At 37.5% G+C, this 25,381-nt stretch overlaps 1 protein-coding gene across 7 annotated transcripts in view; it reads right to left on the reverse strand.

The window, feature by feature from the left end:
- Positions 1-25,381, reverse strand: part of TET1 (tet methylcytosine dioxygenase 1) — a 142,342-nt gene that overhangs the window by 55,241 nt on the left and 61,720 nt on the right. For 6 of the 7 annotated variants that reach the window (XM_087432111.1, XM_004427056.3, XM_087432112.1 and 3 more), the window contains 3 exons: positions 4,903-7,216; positions 655-745; positions 25-118 (listed from right to left, as the gene is read on the reverse strand). In XM_087432111.1, coding sequence (XP_087288237.1) covers positions 25-118; positions 655-745; positions 4,903-7,216 — 2,499 coding nt within the window. Of the gene's footprint in view, positions 1-24; positions 119-654; positions 746-4,902; positions 7,217-18,377; positions 18,451-25,381 lie in introns of those variants that run through there. The other variant, XM_087432113.1, reaches the window with a different exon arrangement.

Here is a 25,381-nt window from a genome sequence, read left to right on the forward strand (position 1 = left end):
AATGTATAAATACAAAATACTTACCCACTTAGCGATTGGACACCCATGAGAGCTTTTTCCTTCTTTTCCCGTATACACTACTATTTCTATTCTTACTGCATTTCCTTTTTGACCATACCTGAGTACAAAACACAGTGAAAGGAAAATAATTGCAGTGTACACTTTTAACTTCTTAATGTGCATACCACATAGGTTTATATAAGTACAAAAATCAAACACTCCTCATAATTTACTTTTGTTAAAAGTTTACTTTTGTGTGGCAGATATTTTTATTTATCTAGTTCTGTTTACTTATCTTTAAGATCACTCTTTAAAAAAATGGCCTGGCTCCAAGACAAGCAAAAGGAATGTGAATGCAATGTTGACGAATATAATTTGAACTATTTCTACCATTACACAATAACGTAAAAATAAGTATTTCTGAATTTAACAAAGACAGCCTTACTTTGTGAGTGTCTTGTTGAGTACTCAATGGCTCATGGGATGAGGGATTCAGCAGGGACACCAGGACACTATGCTTTTCCTGGGCCCTAAGAAACATCCAGCTCATACTCCTGAAGGCCATTCACCTCATGTTTGTTCCAGAGATAATTCTCTACATTGAGTCAGATCCACAATAATGAAGGATTTTAACAGGGAAGCATATTTCCTCACCTATTCTCCATGATTTGCCTGACAGCAGCAACACTTGGTCCTGCCCCAAGGTGTGTATAATATGGGCCTTTGTCTTTTTGTATAACTCGATCTGTGGAAGGAATAAGATTATTAGACCCAAGTTTTACAGAATTGCATAGGGGCAAGGAGGAGCTATTTTTAATTTTTTTTTTTCAATGCAGAACAATGAATCTTGACAAGGTTTTGGTAAGCTTTAATAACTAAAGTCTAAGAAAATAGGCCCTGGAATTTAACTTGTTCCTTTCTTTCTACTACTAACTAATTCATTCTTCCTCTAAGAAGCAGAGGAGGAAAAACAATATTTTAACATGTGGGTCATATTTATTCTCCTATCTCCTGCTTTTAAAAAAATCTATAATAATTGAGGTGCAAAATTAAGTTATCCAAGAGCAATACATCTTAAAAGCTTGGCCTCCGAATCCTATGAAAATTGAGCCCAGAAATTGCACTGCTAAGAATTTATTCTACTATACACTCGCACATTATGTATTTATAATGCAAATGCACAGAAGGTTCCTTGTTACATTTATTTGTAATATCAAAAAAAAAGAGAGAAACACCCTTAACATCTGTCAGTAAGTGATAAGTTAAATAACTTAGAGGATGTTTATATAGTGGAATACAATAAAGCTATTAAAACAATGATATTTACAAACATTGAAAAAATCTAAGACTTCATTACCTTAAAAAAGCAAGTAGCAAAAATAGTATGTGTTAAAAGACCTAAATTTTGTAAATTGGAAACAAAATTAAAATCAGTAATAATGTTAATTCATAAAGAAAAACTATAACAGAGGTTTTAAATTCAGAGAATGGGTCTGTAAGAAGAGGTATGCATCATATTTCTGTACCATTTGAATTTTTTGAGTGTGAATTACATATTTCTTAGAAAATAGCATTTTTAACTCGGCCTCTTAGAATCATGTCTAACTTGAATCACTGGGGAATGCACTTCTGGCCATGGTGTACCTACACGAAAAGGTCATTATTTAACCATTCTGATTGGACATCAGATATAACAGGATTACTTCTGTGGCTTAAGCAAGATCTATTTTAACTTATTGCTGACCTAGAGCAGTGGTTCTTAACCAGGGGCGATTTTTCCCGAGGGGATATTTGGCAATATTTTTGGTTGTAACAACTGGGCAGATGCGTGTGTGTGCGTGTGTGTGTGTGTGTTGCTGGTATCTAGTGGGTAGAGGCCAGGGATGCCACTAAACAGCCTACAGTGCATAAGATAATCCCCCTACAACAAAGAATTACTCCATCTAAAATGCCAATAGTGCTAAATTTGAGGGACCCCAATCTAGAAGTTAATTACTCTTATTTTGCTAGAACATAACACTTCCATGGAAATCCTTTACCCTTAGATATGATGGCCCCACTTGGGATGATTTCTGAGTGAATCTGCTTTTTTGTTTCTCTTCTTTTTTGTGTGTGTGAGAGAGGAAGATCAGCCCTGAGCTAACATCCATGTCAATCCTCCTCTTTTTGCTGAGGAAGACTGGTCCTGGGCTAACTTCTGTGTCCATCTTCCTCCACTTTATGTGGGACGCGGCCTTAGCATGGCCTGACAAGCGCTGCCTCAGTGTGCGCCAGGGATCCTAACCTGGGCCCGCCAGCAGCGGAGCATGCGCACTTAACGGCTACGCCATGGGACCGGCCCCCGTTTCTCTTCTTTATGTTCCCATGTCTACACAATGAGTACAATAACCTCACGTGTAGTGATTATAGGAAAACATGTAAGCAACAATATATAAAGCAGTTCCAGGTCCACTGTAGATATTCAATAAACTTTGAATGCTGTCTGTCTCAATTCCTACACCGTGACTAGTTACTATGTATAAAGAAAGGGCCTTAAAACTAGACAATCATCCTATTGAAACTATGCATACAGTAAAATTAGACCAGCTCAGGTATATAATTTTAATGGCATTTTTAATTAAAGACCTTTTTTCCACTTGTAACAATATTCAGAAAAATACTGTCCCTTTTTTACTTCAGATGTTTAAAGCAACAGAGGATGGAGGTTACAAACACAGGCTCTGGTGTCAGGACTCCCTGTCTCTGAATTCCAGTTTAGTCATTTACTAGCTGTGTACTTCTCTGTGACTCAGTTTCCTGAGTGAAATAGGGATAATAAGACTTCCTTTTGTAGGCTTGTTGTGAACAGAAAAAGTCAAGAGCATGGCACAGTATCAGACTTGCAGTAAAAGATCTGGAGTAGGAGCCATTATCATTATTACGCTCTTCTGTCCTTGGTCCAAGAACCTCTCGTTCTCCTAACTCAACCCCACTCAGAACAGCGTTGTCACCCTTTCCAGATTGTGACATCCTTCTCAGAAAAGCCTATCCTTGCGCCTGGCACACAGTAGGCTGCCAAAACTGTGTGTTGAATGATGAGTGGAGAAATGGGAAGAATTCATTTCAGAATATCAAATATACTTTGGATAATCAAGAAGTAAGTCATGCTGTATTTCACTGTTTTTTCTACTGTGGTTAAAAAAAAATCAGAATGATATACTTTATCCTTCCAAACAATCCTTTAACTACCCATTCTGGAATGAACCACCTGCTTCTAGTAAAAAGATTGCCTGTGTTCAAGACAAATCTTCAGTCTTGGTGATTTGGGGCCATATTTTAAGTAAGACTGTTTTAATAATTAAACTTATCTGGATTCAAAACAGGGTATTCCACAAATTCTGTCCTATCATAAGTTATATGAAAGCTGAAGTAGTGGGGCTTCAAGTAGCCTAACAAATTTTAATGACACATTCTATATAATGGCCCCCCCGCTTTTTTTTTTTTTTCCGGTGAGGAAGATTGGCTCTGAGCTAACATCTGTGCCAATCTTCCTCTACTTTGTATATGAGATGAGCAGTGCGTAGGTCCACGCCTGGGATCTGAACCTGTGAACCCTGGGCTGCTGAAACAGAGCGTGTGAACTTAAACAGTATGCCACCGGGCCAGCCCCCTTAATCTCCCTATTTTTCACAACTATATTAAAGAAACAAATTTCTTCTTATATTTGAGCACTTACGTAAAATTTGACCACAGACAGTGACTAATCAGTAAAGGATTCAAATTAAGCTTTCATGTGTTTCAAACATTGAGCAAATTTCTCCTAAGGACTGCCTGAGAATATTTACTCCAGCAAGGCTTTCTCAGGGCTTTTAACACACTATAAAACTTCTAATTGTTAGTTTCTGAATGTTCTCTTTCAATTCAATGTACTCCTAAGGCACAAAATATATAAGTATGTTAGTAAGAAATCAGTCCATGACTCAGCTATTTGCACAAACTTATTTGGGTTTTTGGTTTTGTTTTTTTTTTTGAAAGAAGAAATCAATATTTATTCAGTAATTCAATATTTTAAAACTCCAAAAGATTTGCAAATTCTTCAACTGGCCAAGATCACGGGATTTTTTCATATATGGGCATACTCTTTATATCGCAGAGCATAGAAGCACGAGGAACTAAATAAAGAAATAAACCAGTTCCAGGTCTTGACTGGGGTAGAAATTACACAGATTTTTTTAGTTATTTGTTAAGTTATACATACATTTTACATTCTCTGTATGCATGTTATAATATGTATGCATGTTATATCTCACAACAAAAAACATTTTTTTAAATAAAATACAGGTTGAAATTCTTTTGAATATAGGAAGAATAAATTATAATAAAGTGGGCCGGCCCCGTGGCTTAGTGGTTAAGTGAGCGCGCTCCGCTGCTGGCGGCCCGGGGTTCGGATCCCGGGCGCACACCAGCTGCAACGCTTCTCCGGCCATGCTGAGGCCGTGTCCCACGTACAGCAACTAGAAGGATGTGCAACTATGACATACAACTATCTACTGGGGCTTTGGGGGGAAAATAAATAAATAAATAATTTAAAAAAATTATAATAAAGTATTAAGGGAATTCATTCTTATGACATGTAAAATAAACAACTTGACAGTTAGCCTTGAGAGAAATCAGCAAATTTTCCAGTTGAGGAAGTTTCCAAATTATAAGTTGAACTTCCCATTTATCTGAGCAGAATCAATAAAGGTCCCACAGAAAAAAAAAAGAGGACAGAATTATTCAATCCATCCTAGCTAGAATATGAATGGGGCAAACATGCCATATATAAAAGATAAACCAAAACTTGACTGGGTCATGCCATGAGGCAATTAATAAATGTAAATGAAGAAGAATGCACACATACAAGTGCATGTACACACTTACCAAGACAGTTGCAGGTTGGCAATTCAGAATCTTTCGTTGTGGACACCAGGTTTTTTGTGGAATTAGTAAAGAAGTTCATGGCATAATCATTAAAACTTTTCTGTGCGCTGTCTACTGGGGAAAATTCTGATGCTCCAACACTAGAAGAATAGACATCCTCTTCACTTTTGGTAGAAACCACTGTAATTCCACCTGAACATACCACATTTACATTCCTGAGAATTTGTGCTGGGTCCGGTAAGGGGGTCTCATGAGAGATACCAGGCAATGGCAGTCTCTGATGCATGAGTTGGTCTTTAACATCCTGCTGGAACTGTGTTTGGTCATCACCAGCCATCACATTAGCACACTGGTTAGCTGGAGAGGAGGGCTGGAGTAAAGGATGAGCTTTCTGTTTGACATTCACTGTTGGCTGTACCTGAGAATTATAAACTTTTTCTGTAAACGCCTGCCCATTGGATTCTGTTTTTAACTGGGATACGGGGAGAGAATCCAACGGTTCAACCTTCATTATTTTTTCCTGTGCTAATTCAGGATATCGTTCAAATTTTATCTGAGTGATTGGAGGAAAAAATTTTTTGTGTTCTAATGCTGAACTCATTTGAGTCAGTGGTTTCCATACTTTGGTTAGGGGAGGAATTTTTCCCAAGAGAATAGGAAAATCATGTGGACCAAATTGACCAAATCTTTGAAATTTAGAGGCTATCCAAATGTCATGTAACTTACTATACTCATATGATAACTGTTCCTGCTTTTTCTGGTCATTTTCTTGACAACTTATAACTGCAGGCTTCTTTTTCCGTCGATCTCTTGATGGGGTAGATTTTGTCTTTTTCTGGGTTGTGTTCTTTTGCTTTGTTAATGATGAGCCATGATTATTTTGTACACTGGAAGGTGGTTTCTGTTGTATTGTGCCCTTCTCCTGACTACATTTTTGCTGTGCATTATATGCAACGAGGCTTGTTGGTGTACTTTCAACTTTTTTGTCCTCTGGTTTTATATAATTGAATTTAATTATTGATGCAAGCTGTGTTAACTGTGTTGCAACATCTTCCTCTATTTTACTATGTACTGTATCTTGACATGATGGATCATCTTTTGAGTCCAACTTTTTACTGCTGTTACAATATCCCAATTTATTACTTGTTGGTGGTAACTGATGCAAATTCTGGGAACAGCTGTCAAGAGTAATTCTGTCTTGAGCAACATTTTTATCGGTGTCAATTTTAGATGAATTTGAATTTGGTATAAAAAGAGATATTGAATTTGTGACTTTTGAACATTCCTGTGACTTCGCGGATGCTTGGTTAGTAGACGAGCTGTTGTGTGACTTTGAAGTTATATTTTGGCCATTGAACACGACCGTGTTGCATGAGCTTTGCTTTTCCAAAGAGGGACAGGGATGAAGCCTTTGCGTCTCCCCTTGTAAGTTTGTGTCTTGGAGGTCTTTTCTTACAGAATAGAGGATAGCTTTACAACTATTAAGCAAACTAGCTGTTCTCTGCTGTGTTTCTTCATCCTTCTCTGACTTGGATGGTGAGGAATTTTCTGAAGGAGCTTCTGATAACTGAGTCAGAGCTTCTATGGCTACCACTTGTTCCAGTGTTAATCTCCTATCTTTCATCAGGGATAGAAGACTTGGTTGAACTGGAGATCCATCTTTTGGTTCTTTACTTGGTATATTTTCTAGAGATTTTGGTTGATCACTTCCATTAGGTGTACTAGCATGACTATTTAAGTTGAAGTTTGCAGAATCTGAAAAAGACTTGCAGTTAAAGCCAGGCTTCTGGAAGACTAAAACATTACTTCTCCCCTTAAGATGATCACAGCTCGCACTAGTAGCAACGGAGCTCATGGCATTGTTATGGTTTGCAGTGTCTTTCAGGAATTTATAGGAGTTGTTTTCAAATGCCTTGCCAAATTCTTCAATATTGAATTTTTTAAAAGACACATTTGTTTCAGTTGATAAATAGTGTACATTTTTAATGCCATTTCTTACAGTTTGTGCAAACAATTTTTGAGGTTCAAGGAGGTCAGTAAGTAGGACTTTTTTCCTGTCACCATCAGAGGTCTTCAATTTTCCAGCTTCTGTCACAATCGCTTTAAACTCTCCTTTTACATGATCGATTAAATGTGATTTCTTGTTTTGCGTCCACTTCTCCACTTCAATACCTGTCATACTTTCTTCATTTTTAGTTACATTTTCAAGGGGATGTGGGTTCAATTCCAATCTTTGTTCTTCTCCATGACCACATCTGCTGTATTCCATGGATTCTGACTTGGGGCCATTTACTGGTTTGTTGTCAAAATCTGCCTGTAAAACAAACAATGAAATTACATATTTTATCTACTTAAATATCTGAATAAGAACTATAGGAGCTTTGTAATTTAATAGCAACTAAATTGAAACCCCTGAAAAAATAATATTTTCACTTTTCACATGTCTGGAAGTCATAAAATACCAATAAGTAGTGTATAGGAAGGAAATAAAAAAGAGAAGTAGAAACTATAATAATCCCATGCCTGTTAATATTTTGATATATTCATTTGTTTTCCCAAATAAAATTTAAAAGTATTTTTACATTGGTGCCATTCAATGGGCAATATCTATTATTTTAATGCAAACTACTGAAGTAGAAAACACACACTTCACAAATCATAAGTATATAGCTTGTTGAATTTTCACAAAATGAACACCTATGTACCCAGATCCCAACCAAGAAACTCCCGTCTAGTCATCACTTCACCACCAAAGGGTAACCACTGGTTTGACATCTATCACAGATTTCTTTTGCTTATTTCCAAACTTTACATAACTGACTTCCTTTCATTCAAAATTATATTTGTGAAATTCATCTATGTTGTAAGTATACTTGTAGTCTATTGATTGAATATACTACAATACATTTACCTATTCTACTATAGATGGACATTTGAGTTATTTTTAGTTCTTGGCTATCACAAGTACACTGCTATAACATATTAACTGCTATCTTTTGGTGAACATATACACACATTGGGTGGAGTGGAAGAGCTGGGTCATAGAATGTGTGTAGATGCATATGCATCATCAGCTTTAGTAAATAGGCCAAAGAATTTTCTAAAGTGGTTATCAATATACACTCCTACCAGTAATTATGAGAGCTCCAATTGTTCTACCTTCTTATTAACAATGAGTATTTTCTGTCTTTTCACTTTAGCCATTCTGGTGAGCAAGAAATAAAATAATCTTTTTAATTTTTTTGAGATGAAATTCTCATAAAATAAAACTAATCATTTTTTCATTTATAATAGTACAATTCAGTGGTTTTTAGTATATTCACAATATTGTGTAACAATTGCTTCTATCTAATTCCAGAACATTTTCATCACCCCTAAGAGAAACCTTGTACCCATTAGGCAATCACTCTCTGTTCTGCACCTAATCCCTATTTTTTAAAACCTTGGGGGCCGGCCCGGTGGCTTAGCGGTTAAGTGCACGCGCTCCGCTGCTGGCGGCCCGGGTTCGGATCCCGGGCGTGCACCGACGCACCGCTTCTCCGGCCATGCTGAGGCCGCGTCCCACATACAGCAACTAGAAGGATGTGCAGCTATGACATACAACTATCTGCTGGGGCTTTGGGGGAAAAAACAAATAAATAAAATCTTTAAAAAAAAAAACAAAAAACAAAAAACCTTGAAACAGCTCATCCAAAACTATATCACAGGAATTGAGATAGTACAGGCATTTCCATTGATGTCAGGAGAAAATAGAAAGATAATAATATACTACTATATTTAACATGGCTCTGGACGTGCTAGTCAATGGTTCCAGGATGGCTCCAGGAGAGAAAAATATAGATATCAAAAACTAGGAGACTTCTTGTTGAACAAAGATGACATAACTGACTCCCTAGAAAAACCAGGTTGTATATTCAAGTTATAGGTCCTTCTAGTTCTTCTATGTGAGCTGCTGGCACAGCATGGCTACTGATAGACGAATGGTGTGGTTCCATGCCCAGGAACCGAACCCAGCCACCAAAGCAGAGGCTGCCAAACTTTAACCACTAGGCCATCAGGACTGGCTCAAAAAACAAGGAGTATTGACTAAAAATGTGAGTCAGAGTTCAGAGGGCAATAGTTACATTCAGAATATAAAATATATAGGCATTACCCAAATGTATAATTAAACATTAAACAATCTTAGTAGAAATAAACTATATTTAATTTCTTGATCAGGGTACAGGTTACACAGGTTATGTTCAGTTTGTCAAAATTCATAAAAATTAACCATTACCACATATATTTTTTTCTGTATGTATATTATATTTCAACAACAACTTTTGAAAAATAAATCTGAAATAATGGCCAATTTTTTCAAAAAGCAATAGTATAAAAAAATTTTAATATTAAAAAGCAATAATTTTTTAACACACAGAGTAAATAAACAAATTAAGAGACTAAACTCAAGAATAGTTAATAATTTATAATCAAAATGTTGGCATTCCTAAGCAGTGGAGAAAGTATCAATTTCTTAATAATGACACAAGACAGAGTTTGATTATAACATGCAACAAAAATTCTAGATAAAAATGTAAGGATAAGAAAATTTAGAAAGAAGGGAAAATCTTCCAAAGCAAAAGTAAAAAGAAGCCATAAAGGAAAAGATAGACTTCTTTGACTATATATATTAATTTTAAAAGCAAAGACATTATAATATAGTGCTTTTCAAATTGCTGATCATAATCCATAGGTCTCGATACCAATTTAGTGCTTTGTGACAAAGCTTTTTCTTTAATGGAATAGTAAAGAAAAATATGAGTACACTACATTTAGTAAAGATAAGTATTACCACGTAAATCTTTTATGTATGCATCTGTATGTGTCTGTCCGCTAAATCACAACATAAAATGTCTTTATTTCTTGATATGTATAGCTGTCAGAAAAGACAGAAGAAATAGTGCCATAAATAAATTCAAAAGTCAAATGATAGACTGGGAAAATATTCACAATACATTTAAAGAGTTACTATTCTTAATGTAAAAGAGCTCCCACAAATTAACAAGAAAAGGAAAATGACTCAATAGAAGAGTGAGGAAAGGACAAGCAACATGCAATTCACTAAGTGGAAATCAAAAAGCTGTTACCAGAAGACAAACAAATGAAAATAAATGTAACTTTTCATCCATCCAAATGGCAAAAATAAAAAAGCAGAAATGTACATAAGCAAATTACAATGTAATATAACATTTATACTAGAGAAAGTATGAAATAAACTCTTGTATATGCATACCGTGAAATAACGTGCAGCCATTACAGCCATTACTGCATGTATCAATCTAGTGATCGTATGCAAAGACATCTATAATAAACCATTAACCCAAATAAACAAGGTGCAGATAAGATGTTATCATTCCTTTTCCTTTAAAACACACATGTGTTTGTCTAGTACACAGAAAAAGCTGGCAGGATAAACCTAAAATGTTAACAGCAGTTACCAATGGAAAATAGAAGTGAGGAAAAGGGGACTCTCACTTTTTTTTTCTTGATGCTTTTAATTTTATAAGTGTGCATATCCAAGTACACTGAGACTTCAATGTATACATTCCTCTACAGAAAAAATCTTGAGATCCTTTTAACATTTATGTGCCAAGAGCACAAGACATTCTCATTAATTAATGAGCTTAATTAAAAACTTAACTTTATTATTCAGTTATATCTCATATAGCTTTTTTAAAGCACTAGGTATCACAAGTCTAAATACAGGAAAACGTGCTCTACACACTGCCAACTACTGAACCTAGACTTTAAGAAAACAATTTAACAGATTAGATTTCAGTAGGGTATAGTAAGATTTTTTTCTGTGCTGTATCCTCGGAAATAACCCCCGAACTCTTACAAACACATTCTACTAAATGTAATAATGTTTGTGTATGTGCACATGCATGTCCGCTAAGAAAATGGTTACTCTTATTCAGCTACTTGCTGCTCACAGTGAAACTGAGAGTGGTCAGAGCAAACAGATATACCACTACTGGGGGAAAAAAATCCAAGTTCAGGCCATGTTAAAAGTACATCAGCAGGGCCGGCCCCGTGGCTTAGCGGTTAAGTGCGCGCGCTCCCCTGCTGGCGGCCGGGGTTTGGATCCCGGGCTCGTAGTGACGCACCGCTTCTCTGGCCATGCTGAGGCCGCGTCCCACATACAGCAACTAGAAGGATGTGCAGCTATGACAGACAGCTATCTACTGGGGCTTTGGGGGGAAAAAATAAATAAATAAAAGCTATATTAAAAAAAGTGAATCAGCAAAACAGATGAATTGTAGGGTATGTGAACCGTATGTTAATGAAACTGTCACACACACACACAAAAAGTGAATCAGCATGGATGAACAGAAAGGCAATTTAAAAAATATATGACTATCTTATTTTTAAAAAGATACGTCTAAATAATGTATAAACATAATTGTTTTAAAATAGAGGTGCTGCAAATAAGTAAAATCAGAAATGAAAGAGGAGAAATTACAACAGACACCTCAGAAATACAAAAGATTATAAGAGAATACTATGAAAAGCTATATGTCTATCAATTCGACAATCTGGAAGAAATGGATAAATTCTTAAATTAAACAACCTTCCAAAACTGGATCAAGAAGAAGTAGAGAATTTGAATAGACCAATCACCAGTAAGGAGATTGAAACAGTAATCAAAAACCTCCCCAAAAATAAAAGTCCAGGACCAGACGGCTTCCCTGGTGAATTCTACCAAACGTTCAAAGAAGACTTAATACCTATCCTCCTGAAACTCTTCCAAAAAATTGAGGAGCAAGGGAAGCTCCCTAACTCATTCTACGAAGCCGACATTACTCTGATACCAAAACCAGACAAGGACAACACAAAAAAAGAAAATTACAGGCCAATGTCACTGATGAACATCGATGCAAAAATCCTCAACAAAATACTAGCAAATCGCATACAACAATACGTTAAAAAGATTATACACCATGATCAAGTGGGATTTATTCCAGGTATGCAGGGATGGTTCAACATTTGCAAATAATACACCACATTAATAAAATGAAGAATAAAAATCACATGATCATCTCAATAGGTGCAGAGAAAGCATTTGACAAGATACAGCATCCATTTATGACAAAAACTCTGAATAAAATGGGTATAGAAGGAAAGTACCTCAACATAATAAAGGCCATATATGACAAACCCACAGCTAATATCATCCTCAATGGTGAAAAACTGAAAGCTATCCCTCTAAGAACAGGAACCAGACAAGGATGCCCACTCTCACCACTCCTATTTAACATAGTATTGGAAGTCCTAGCCAGAGCAATCAGGCAAGAAAAAGAAATAAAAGGGATCCAAATTGGAAAGGAAGAAGTGAAACTGTCACTATTTGCAGATGACATGATTTTATATATAGAAAACCCTAAAGAATCCACCAGAAAACTTTTAGAAGTAATAAACGAATACGGTAAAGTTGCAGGATACAAAATCAACATACAGGGCCAGCCCCGTGTCTTAGCAGTTAAGTGTGCGAGATCTGCTGCTGGCGGCCCGGGTTCGGATCCCGGGCGCGCACTGACGCACCGCTTCTCTGGCCATGCTGAGGTCACGTCCCACATATAGCAACTAGAAGGCTGTGCAACTATCACATACAACTTTCTACTGGGGCTTGGGGGGGGGGGGGAATAAATAAATAAATAAACAAAAAAACCCAAAATCAACATACAAAAATCAGTTGCATTTCTATATACTAACAACGAAGTAGCAGAAAGAGAAATAAAGAATACCATCCCATTTACAACTGCAACAAAAAGAATAAAATACCTAGGAATAAACTTAACCAAAGAGGTGAAAGATCTGTACACGGAAAACTATAAAACATTGCTGAAAGAAATTGAAGACACAAAGAAATTGAAAGATATTCCAAGCTCTTGGATTGGAAGATTTAACATAGTTAAGATGTCCATACTTCCTAAAGCAATCTATAGATTCAATTCAATCCCTATCAAAGTTCCAACAACATTTTTCACAGAAATAGAACAAAGAATCCTAAAATTATATGGAACAACAAAAGACCCCGAATAGCTAAAAGAATCCTGGGAAAAAAGAACAAAGCTGGAGGTATCACACTCCCTGATTTCAAAATATACTACAAAGCTATAGTAACCAAAACAGCATGGTACTGGCACAAAAACAGACACACAGATCAATGGAATAGAATCAAAAGCCCAGAAATAAACCCACACATCTATGGACAGCTAATCTTTGACAAAGGAGCCAAGAACATACAAGGGAGAAAAGAAAGTCTCTTCAACAAATGGTGTTGAGAAAACTGGATAGCCACATGCAAAAAAATGAAAGTAAACCCTTACCTTACACCATACACAAAAATAAATTCCAAATGGATTAAAGACTTGAATGTAAGACCTGAAAATATGAAACTTGTAGAAGAAAATATAGGCAGTACGCTCTTTGACATTGGTCTTAGCAACATATTTTCAAGCACCATGTCTGACCGGGCAAGAGAAACAATAGAAAAAATAAACAAATGGGACTACATCAAACTAAAAAGCTTCTGCACAGCAAAGGAAACCATCAACAAAACGAAAAGACAACCTAACAATTGGGAGAAGATATTTGCTAACCATACATCTGATAAGAGCTTAGTCTCCAAAATATATAAAGAACTCATGCATCTCAACAACAAAAAAACTACCAACCCAATTAAAAAATGGGCAAAAGACCTGAACAGACATTTCTCCAAAGAAGATATACAGATTGCCAACAGACACATGAAAAGATGTGCAAAATCATTAACTATCAGGGAAATGCAAATCAAAACTACAATGAGATATCACCTCACGCCAGGCAGAATGGCTATAATTAACAAGACAGGAAACAACATATGTTGGAGAGGATGTGGAGAGAAGGGAACTCTCATACACTGCTGGTGGAAGTGCAAACTGCTGCAACTACTATGGAAAACAGTATGGAGATTCCTCAAAAAATCAAGGATAGAACTACCATATGATCCAGCTATTCCACTGTTGGGTATTTATCCAAAGAACTTGAAAACACCAATTTGTAAAGGTACATGCACCCCTGTGTTCATTGCAGCGTTATTCACAATAGCCAAGACTTGGAAGCAACCTAAGTGCCCATCAAGGGACGAATGGATAAAGAAGATGTGGTATATATACACAATGGAATACTACTCAGCCATAAGAAACGACGAAATCCAGCCATTTGTGACAACATGGATGGACATTTCGGGTATTATGCAAAGCGAAATAAGTCAGAGGGAGAAGGTCAAATACCGTATGATTTCCTTCATTAAGTAGTAGATAATAACAAGAATAAACAAACACATAGAGACAGAGATTGGATTGGTGGTTACCAGAGGGGAAGGGGGAAGGGAGGAGGGTGAAAGGGGTAATTCAGCACATGTGTGTGGTGATGGGTTGTAATTAGTATTTGGATGGTGAACGTGATGTAATCTATGCAGAAATAGAAGTAGAATGATGTACACCTGAAATTTATACAATGTTATAAACCGATGTTACTGCAATAAACAAAAAATTAAAAAACAAACAAACAAATAAATAAATAAATAAAATAGAGGTGCAGGGGCAGGCCCCGTGGCGTAGCAGTTAAGTGTGTGCGCTCCGCTGCTGGTGGCCTGGGTTCAGATCCCGGGCGCACACGGAGGCACTGCTTGTCAGGCCACGCTGTGGCGGCGTCCCATATACAGTTGAGGAAGATGGGCACGGATGTTAGCCCAGGGCCAGTCTTCCTCAGCAAAAAAAAGAGGAGGATTGGCACGGATGTTAGCTCAGGGCTGATCTTCCTCACAAAAAAATAAATAAATAAAAAAATAAAATAAAATAGAGGTGCCATAAAGAAACCAACCTAATTGTCATTACTGGTTAATCTTGAACACTAAGATGGAGAAGGGAAGAGAGTTGGGCCGGCCCCGTGGCTTAGTGGTCAACTGCGCGCGCTCCGCTACTGGCGGCCCGGGTTCAGATCCCGGGCTTGCACCAATGCACTGCTTCTCCGGCCATGCTGAGGCCGCGTCCCACATACAGCAACTAGAAGGATGTGCAGCTATGACATACAACTATCTACTGGGGCTTTGGGTGAAAAATAAATAAATAAATAAAATTAAAAAAAAAAAAAAAAAGAAGGGAAGAGAGCAATCCTTAAGAATTGTGGGACCCAGGAGATGCTATTTAGCCTGAACTTCAGTTTCCTCCTTTTAAGAGGTCAGAAATAATATGACTGAAGTTGTTAGCCCAATCTAGCATAAAGAAAGAGCACTAACAATTTCACTATAATAGTTATAATTCAAAGAATGTTAGCTGTATAATACGTTCATTACTTGCAATTACTCATTTAATCCTCACTACAATGTTGAGTTAGACACTGTAAAAAGGTACTCAACTTTAAGAGAAATGCAAACTAAAATGACATAGATAACATTTTTCATTTACCAGAATAGCAAACATCAAAAAGTTTGACCACTTAGGCCCTTGGGGGAAGCCTGTGGGAACATACACTCTCATATAATGCTGGTGGGAGGGCATCTGGAGGGCAGTTTGGCAATAATTATCAAAACTATAAATGCAACTTATCCTTTGATACAGCAATTTCACTTTGGGAAATTTATCCTAGTTATACTTGTGCATAATTACATACGTTTTGACAGCTTTATATATATATATATATATATATTTTTGGTGGTGAGGAAGATCAGCCCTGAGCTAACATCCAATGCCAGTCCTCCTCTTTTTTGCTGAGGAAGACTGGCCCTGGACTACCATCTGTGCCCATCTTCCTCTACTTTATATGGGACGCCGCCACAGCACGGCTTGACAAACGGTGCGACGGTACACGCCCGGGATCCGAACCTGTGGACCCCGGGCCGCCAAAGCAGAACGTGCGCACTTAACCACTGCGCCGCTGGGCCAGCCCCACAGCTTTGATATTTTAAGAAATAACTGAAAATACTCAAATGTCTATCTGCAGCAGACTAATTCAATTGTGGTACATCTACATAATACCTTGCAACTAGAAAAAAGAATGAAAAAAATTCCATTGTTAATAGGCAAAGATATCCAGGTTATATTATGTTAAAGAAAAAAAAAAGAGGATATAGAATCTGTATATGGAATCTTTCTTTTTGTATAAAAAGTATGGGGAAATAATATATATATTCATATTTGCATGAAGAAACTCTGGAAGCATACGAAAGAAACTAATACAAGCGGTGAGTAGGAAGAGGTTAGGAGCAATACTTAACGAGAAAACAGAAGGGGCTTGGGAACTGTTAGACTGAGATCTGATTAAATACTGTTTTGATTTTTTAATATATTTCCTTTAAAATTAAACCAAAATTGATGAAGGTCTCTAATGGAAAGATTTCTAGGGTACAGTAAGTGAAAAAGCTAAATGCAGAATAGTTTGTGTAGTATCAAATTACAAACAAATTAGAGCATAAGGAGAAGGGGTACAGAGTATATACATGCATTTGTTAATATTTGTTTAAAATATTTCAGGAAAGTTACTCACAACTGTCAATATTTGTCTTATAGAAACTATACTCAGCGGTATGCTGATAAATGTTAACAATCAGCTTGGACAGTGAGAGGTAGGGAAGCCTTGTTTCGTAGGGTAGGCCAAGTTTTGTGGTGTAAATACATCCACCACGGTGGATTGTTGAACTATCGATGTGACCACATGAGCATGAGTTGGGAAGAAATGTGCACAAGTAGTGAGCTGGAAGGAGCTGACTCCATCATATCACTGAGTGCACTCTTCCAAACTACCTCTTGAAATAGGCTCCACTAGCTACATTATGAATTTTTCTTTTTTAATGAGGATTTTCTTGGCCTTTAATCTGCTTAGGTATAGTGTATTCCTGAATCTCAAAATATTTGTTAACATCTATCTCTAAAGAGAACTGATGCTCTGAAGGGAATGAAGTGTTTCCAGAAAGTTGGAATGGTAGCTGTTTTACCCTTTCAAGTTCCATGTGCAATCTGGGGACACCAAACTCTTGCCACCTGCACACCTGAGTCTGTTCTCCTCCTCTTCTGCAACCCCCATCTTCCCACTCCCCTCCTCTACTACCCTAAAAGGGCCCAAGGGTATAGTTTAAAAGAGAGTAAGAGATTCAAAGTCCCCTAGTCCTCTGCCTTCCTCTGTATACCCATCCCAAGACTACAGGTTGCTCTGGGTCCCCCTCCTCTGTACATTGAACCAACAGGAATGTTGAATTCCTTAGATCAGATCTGGGTCCAACAGTTCCCAAGCCCCCTCCATTTCCTTATTTCTCCACATTCCTGTCTTCACGACACTTAGACCCACTCTTGAAGGAGCTCATATGACATTGAGCAAAGTGATATTTTATTCTGAAATAACTATGCCCTTTGGATAGTGTCTGACTGCAGCCCCTCCCAACACACTCACATTCCATACATGCTGTATTTCCTGTGTTAAGAAACAGGTGCTCAGATCACATGGAAAAATAAAGCCTTTCAAAGCATGTTCAGAGACATGGTCCAACAAGAATATGACCTTTACTACAGGGAGATCAGTGTTTCTCAACTTGCTTTTCATTTTTTTTTTTCACCCTCTACTCTAGAAGTCTTTTAAAACATTTTTTCCCTAATAGGGAAATTTTAATACCACAGATATAGTTGTACATCTGTTTACATACTGCGGCCCCACTGCAATATCTAAGATTTTTTTTACCCCCCTCCACCAAGAACTAATTTTCACCCTCTTGGGAGAAAAAGCAATTTAAAAAACTAACACGCAGAACACAAGGAGCAGGCCACAAAGTATTTATGCCTAATCAGAAGTGACACCCTCAGGATCTATGTTGTCAACCTGAAAATTAAGTGTTTGGAGAAAAGATTCAGGAAGAACTACTGGTGCCTCCATTAATGTTGACTTTAAGATGACGCTATCATACCCAATACTGTGTCTTACCTCCCACATCCCCTAAGAAGAAACGTGGCGGTCAGCCCCTGCTCTGCAACCAACCACAGTGCAATGCTCACCGCAACTGCTTGCCAACAAAACCAAATTTAAATCCAAATTTAATCTTGAGTGAGCCAGCTACTCACTCAAGATCCACCTAAGGAGATGCTAAAATAAACATTTAACACACATAACAAAAAAATCCTCCTTCAAAGGAGACCTGCAAAATAGCTACCTTATTTTCCTACAGCAGTAAAATTGTTTACTCCAGAATTCTAGCCATTAAGTTCTCTTTTTCCTTTTTTAGGCATAAAAAGAGGACATCTTCCCTACCAAACTTTGTAGCCCTAATATTCTTTAAGCTTTGCCTCTGATCTGTTTCTATAGTTTGTCTACAGCCACCCAGTGAGGAGTTCAAAGGCAGGGCTGGGTCAGCCAGCAGAGGTAGGGGGCTAAGGCACTCGGTCTGCATTCTTCCCAACCTGCCCTACCTTGGTGCCATAAGGCTTTATGGCTCTTCCACACCTGGGCCTTTTAGGAACCATTGCAGAGACTTCAGAAGTTTCCCAATTCTCTCAACCAGATCCAGACTACTTTTCTATTCTAATTTTTTTACTACTATCCCCAACAAAAACTCCACCCTCATTTAGCCACAGGGTCTTAGAATCTTAAAGTAAATCCTTTAACTTGTAGGGTGGGGAAAAGGAGGAGGGGAAGCACATTACTGGAGGGAGGGGTAACTTCTATTTAATCAAAAAACATGTAAATTGAAGATTGATTCCAAATGTATACTACAAAACACGATCTAAGAGCTAAACCTCCCTAGTCACAGGTGTCCTTGTCTTGACCTCTTCCTCGGGAGCTGTGAGTCAGTAGAATTTATTCCCAGTCAGCAAGACAAAAAATGTCAGACCCCAAATCTGCCTCCAGCTATCATCCTATCAAATTCCCTCCTCATTCAAATATTTTAAGTGGCTACCCCCAAGGTTATTAGTGAGCGTTCAATTGCCAAATTCAACCATTCCTTAAATACCATTGACTTAATCTGCTCTTGTGTAGACACCCAAGGAAATTCTCAACCCAAACTCTAAAATCTAGGTCTCCCCTAGAGGTTCCCTCGCACATGTCTCTGTCCCTCAGCTGTAGGTGTATCCCCCTGAGCCTACTCCTTAGAGGATTCTAAAGCGAAACCCACTGCCTTTTCATTCTTCACACTTTTCAGGAACAAGCCTATCCATGCATAAAGTTAATAACCAACTCTGGTGTTCAGTGTATTATTCTTTATATTTTTTGTGTACTTTGTTTCATATATTTTTAAGAACATGGGCTTTACTGGAATCAGACAAACTGGCTCCTCTCCCAGCTCCACTGCCTACCAACCACACAGCCTAGAGGGAGTCCTTATCTGTGAAGCCTCTTTGAGACTCAGTTTCCTTAAAATAAACCAGGACTAGTAATAGCACTTACTGAAGAGGTTTATTGTGAGGATGAAATGAAACAATGTATTTACATATATTGTTGGACCTTAATATGCATGGAAATGAACTGACTATTTAAGGGAAAAATACATATTAGGTAGTTCTTTTCCACATGTCCTTAAACATATAACAAAAACCTAGTAATTCCAGTCTCATATCCACAATTAAGAAAATAATATTTATTAACAGCTATTATTTATGTACTGAACATTTACTACTTGCCAGGCATCATAATGAGCACTTTATAGGAATTATCTCATTTGCTTTTTCTACTGAGATAAGTGTATTAATATCTCTATTCTTTTGATAAGGAAGTTTCTGAGAAGATTTAGAAAGGTTAAATAACTAACCAAAGTCAGATCAATATTCTCAGAGCCAGGACTCAAATCAGAGGTCTCTCTAATAAGGTCCTAGAGTTTAACACCAAGGTACTGTTATACAAGTAAGTTGAACAAAATAATAATGTTCAGCAAGTGAGTATTAACATTTATAATTCCTTTAGTTACCAATATTTACCAGTTTTTGCTGAACTAAGATTACCATAGATGCTTAGAACTTAAAAGAACAACACAATTCCCATGATAGTTTTTCTTAGATTGTGGGAATTAGTATCTTTCTGTACCAACTGGCCAACTTTTACTCGTTTGTTTGTGAGTTGTAGCAGTAGAGTATTGCAATTCAAAATATTATCACCTTATGTCCAAATTCAGTATATGCACACCAGGTTCACATAAAGTTATTAAGGAAAGCTCAAGAAATTAGAACCAAATTTAGAATCCAATTCTAGAGGATGCGATCAGAGGTCATCGTCTATTTTCCCTCCCAATGTTCCTTGGCCCATAACCCTCCTTATTTCTGGATAACCCTAATATGGTTTACCTTTTTGCCTTTTTCCTCAAAATTTTCAGTTTCATTTAATTAGGAGACTAAGATTCAGTGAAAACTATTGGTATTAAATAATACCCCAATATGAATTGCCATTTTATTTTTTTTATTTTCTCAAAAAATTTTTTTTTATAATTTTATTTATTTATTTTTCCCCCCAAAGCCCCAGTAGATAGTTGTGTGTTATAGCTGCACATCCTTCTAGTTGCTGCATGTGGGACGCGGCCTCAGCATGGCCGGAGAAGCAGCGCGTCGGTGCGCGCCCGGGATCCGAACCCGGGCCGCCAGCAGCGGAGCGCACGCACTCAACCGCTAAGCCACAGGGCCGGCCCTGAATTGCCATTTTAATACAAAAAAAAAAACTTAAAAGAACACACAAATTGCAGATTATCTAATTCAATCAGACAAGACTCAATCACACTAGCTTAACAAATGCAGTTTATATGCACTCATACTGTCAAGGCTCATAATAGAAGGCAGGCTCCAAATACCTTGTTTTCTTTTTTTTAAATGGCACTTAAATGTTCCTCAAGATGTCAGAAGATTTGTCCTATGACAAATCCTGTTTTCCACTAGGGTTTAGCCTCTATCAAGTCATCCTGCCTGGAATGCTCCCTCATGATCAAAGATAATATCAAGGACCTTGCCTCACCTAACTCCATCCAGAAGGCCATCAGATAACTAGTTGACTCATGATCCTTCAAGGCACCACTAAAGGTTTCAACTTTTAGTTCTTTCCATATTGCCTATGTGGCCTTGAGTCTCTAGTTTGTTCCTCCAATGTTTCTCCTTGAAGAAAAAAATAATGTCTATTTCTGTCTGGGCTTTCTAAGAACATAAGCTCCAAGAATACTGAGTATTTATTCAGCACTTAGCTGGTGATGATATGCACAGAGGTATTTACACATTCCTAACAGAAAAATCAGAGAGCATTCTGGAGCCAAAGTTTCAGGATCAATAAATCTTTCCCTTCTAGCTCCTTCCCCTTAGGCTATAACAAACTCAAGTCTTTTCTATTTTAAGAAAACAAAACCTTCCAGAAGTATTTAGCTCCCACCCTATCTCACTGCACCATTTTACAAAGAATGTCCTCCAAATAATTGTCTGCAATCACTATCTATTATGTACTCTTCCACCCATTATAATTAGGCTTCTACTCCCACCACCTCACTGAAACTGCCCAAGATTCACCAGTGTGGGCCCAACTGCCAAAGTGAACGGACTTCCAGAATCTTTTCAGACTACTGCTCACTCGTTTAAGATTCTCCCTTCGATTCTCAGCCCATCATTTCAGTCTCCCTTGCTGGCTTCTCTGACAACTTATAAATGATGATGTCCCCATTGCATTCTCTCCAGTCTCCCCATTTATCCACACACTTGCCTTCAGCCTACACTTATTTGCTGATGACTCCTGCATCAAGACGAGATCTCTCTCCTGAACTTCAAACTCAAGTCATCCACCAACTGGACGTCTTCACTGGGCAATTAAAACTCAACCATGCCTAAAAGTTAACGAGTTACCTCTCCTCCAAGCCTGCTTTAACTCCCAAACACACCTAACAACTCATGAGTCTTCTCAGAAGTCTCCTGCATTCAAGACCCAAATTCAGTCACCAAGTCCAGCAGTGTCTATCTACTTAAAACTCCTTCCATTCATCTTGTGTTCTCCATTCTTATTGCTTTTGCCTCAGTGCATTCATTCAACAAATATTTATAGAGTACTCATAACATGCTCTAGGCATGGTTAACAGGAGACAAAAGATACCAGCTCTGATGGAGATCACATTCTAGTGGTTGTCAGGCAACACACATTTTCAGAACCTAATCTTTCATCTCATACCCTTAGTGATCAGTCTCAGAATTGTGACTGTCTTCTAGCACATACCACTCCCAAACCGTCATATAGTTCTAAGGAAGCGCTGTCCAATGAAAATACAATGTGGGCTACAGAAATAATTTAAGAATTTGTAGGATGTATATATTTTTTCAAATAGAAAGAAACTGGTGAAATAAATTTTAATATATTTCTATTTAAGCCACCCTATCAAAAATGTTATTTCAACATGTAATTAATATAAAAATCATCAGAGATATTTTACTTTTTTATGTGAAGTCTATTCAATTCAGTGTACACAATGCATCTCGATTTAATGCTAAATATTCAATAGTTAAAGTAAAATGTAGCGGTACCAAAGTTGTATATAATAGAAAAATAGTTCATTTTGCTTCAGTTTTAAATTTTAAGTTAATTAAAATGAAATAAAATCACAAAGTCAGTTTCTTAGTTGCACCACCCAAATTTCAACTATTAGACAATGCAGTTATTTAAGAGGTTCATTTTAAATGCAAATCTCCTTGCTTTAGGCTGTATTCTACACTGCACCTGGCTAAACATCAACATCTCCCTGGGGGATTTTAGAAAAACCACAGTCTAAACTAGCCCCTGCATGGTTCCCTTCCGTCTGAAGGTAAAAACCCTGTATAGATATAAAAAGCAGCCTGGTAAGAGAACCTGCAAACCACTAATCCCTAGAGCAAAATTCACATTTTTCATTCCAGCGAACAAGGCCTCCAGTTCCTGGCCTTGGCCAAATTTTACAGAATATCTCTTGCAACAACAGTATCCCCACCCCAGCCCCACCCCCAGCCTTGCTTCCCCTAGGCTATTTTAAGCAGCCTTGTCTTTTCTCAAGTAGCAACTTCATTGTAGAACGCCCTTTGGTAATTCAACCCTCCCCATCCAATTTGCCCAAAAAACACCTATTCTTCTCTCAAGAAGTAGAAGAAAGGTGATCTGAAGAATCAAGTATTTAACATTCAATTCCCCAGCTGGCAGAATCAAGTATTTCTTATCCTCTAGCCTCACTCAGATAAAACTGAACACTCCTTCTTTTACTATCTCTGCACAGATATTTACCATATCAATTGATTATATTTACTTCTTTGTTTGCAATATTGTCTCCTCATCCTGGACTTTAGTCCCCTGAGGACAAATCTTGGTGGCTGTCCTCTAGGCTCAGAAATGTGTTTTATTTTGAGGACAAATGGGGGAATCTAAGTATAGACTAGATATTAAATAATATTAGGTAATTGTAATAAAGGTATGATGGTGTAGAAGGCTCTTATTAAGAGATTTAACCTTAAAGATGATACCTACAAGCTTCCAATAGTTCACACACATACAAAAAGACAATTATTGAATTGAAATAATGGGTATAGTGGTGTTCACTACATTATTCTCTCAACTTGTTTTATGCTTGAAGTTTTTCATTAAAAAAGTTGGATGTTTCTCAAAGAATAAAAAAATGAATAAACATACAAGTAAATTTAAAAGAAAAAATACAGGTCTTGCATTGTGGCTTAATCTAGTGAGATTTCCAACTCTGCTCGTATTCATTTGTAAATATTATTTTAAGAATAAAGGAATATGGGCCGGCCCCGTGGCTTAGCGGTTGGGTGCGCACGCTCCGCTGCTGGTGGCCCGGGTTCGGATCCCGGGCGCGCACCGACGCACTGCTTCTCTGGCCATGCTGAGGCCGCGTCCCACATACAGCAACTAGAAGAACGTGCAGCTATGACATACAACTATCTACCTGGGCTTTGGGGGAAAAAATAAATAAAATTAAAAAAAAAAAAAAAAAGAATAAAGGAATAGAGTCTTTCTCTCCTTTCTAAATATCAATTTTTCTAATGCTTGTTTTCAGAACGTGGCTTTTCTGGAACCAGACACTTTATATGACAGGTGTCATTTGGTTAGGAAAAGTTATTTTAGATGTACTTGTTGTTCTAGTCTTTTATTGCCTCTTGCAAAAACACTTTCTGGGCCCTAACATCACTAGACTGACTCCTTTGTCACACACCACCACTTAGTCTGTATATAACACCTTTCCCCTTAACGAGACTTCTGGTCTTTTTCTATCTAACTCCTCTTTTAATGCATGACTCAGTCCTAGCAAGTCAGGAAGAGAAACCAAGATAAGCAATTACAGGCGGAGTCACCAGGCTAAGAAGTACTACAAACCAATACAAATCCCTATTATGGGTTTGTCTGTTTTTCCTCCTTTTATTTCCACAGATAACTACAACGATGGAAATTTTTCCTTATCTTTCCCTGTTTATTAAAAGTAATAATTTAAAAATATTTCTGGATTTAGATTTTTCTTAAACAAGAAAAAGACTTAAAAAGTGTATACAAGAATGTTTATGGAAGGCTTGTTTGGGCTTGTTTGAGCTGCATCATAAAAGCAAATATTTCAAAACAATACAGGACCGGGTAAATAAAGCATGGTATGATATGTCTGTACAATGCAATTCTAGGTAGCCATCAAAACATCATGTATTAAAATGGCAAAAGGTGCAAACCATATGAAAAGAGCAGTTGAAAAAAAATGTATGATACAGTCTTCTGTGTGTGTATGTGGGGAGGGTTGGTGAGAGGTGTCTACCTAAGTGCAGATTTAAAACATCTTAAAAGATACCCACAACAACCTAGTCATGAGGTTACTGCTGTGAAGAGAGAGAGATGGGGAGGAGGTGAGAAAGAAAACAGGGGACTTTTAACTTTTAGCACTTTGGTATTTTAATATATGTTTCAACTAGTATCTGTTCCCTTTGTAATAAAGAGTTTAAAAATTCTAAATGCACAAGAAATTGACATAGAAAACTACATCCACCAAATTCCAATATTAATAAACTTTCTACGAAAAGATGTTTCATCCCATTAATAACAAAGAAATAAAAATTAAGGACCTAGGGGCCAGCCAGGCGGCGCAGCGGTTAAGTGCGCATGCTCTGCTGCGGTGGCCCAGGGTTCGAAGGTTCGGATCCTGGGTGTGTACCAACGCACCGCTTGTCAAGCCGTGCTGTGGCAGCGTCCCATATAAAGTAGAGGAAGATAGGCATGTATGTTAACCCAGGGCCAATCTTCCTCGGCAAAAAAAAATGGGGGAGGATTGGCATTGGACGTCAGCTCAGGGCTGATCTTCCTCACACACAGAAAAAAAAAAAAAAGAAAAAATTTAAGGACCTAAATAGACATTTTCTCAAAGAAGCCAATACAAATGGCCAACAGGTACACCAAAAGGTGCTAATCATCATTAATCATCAGAGAAATGCAAATCCAAATGACAATG

This window comes from Ceratotherium simum, chromosome 6 (genome assembly GCF_057802395.1).
Source record: "Ceratotherium simum simum isolate JZ-2026a chromosome 6, ASM5780239v1, whole genome shotgun sequence".
Lineage (NCBI taxonomy): Eukaryota > Metazoa > Chordata > Mammalia > Perissodactyla > Rhinocerotidae > Ceratotherium > Ceratotherium simum.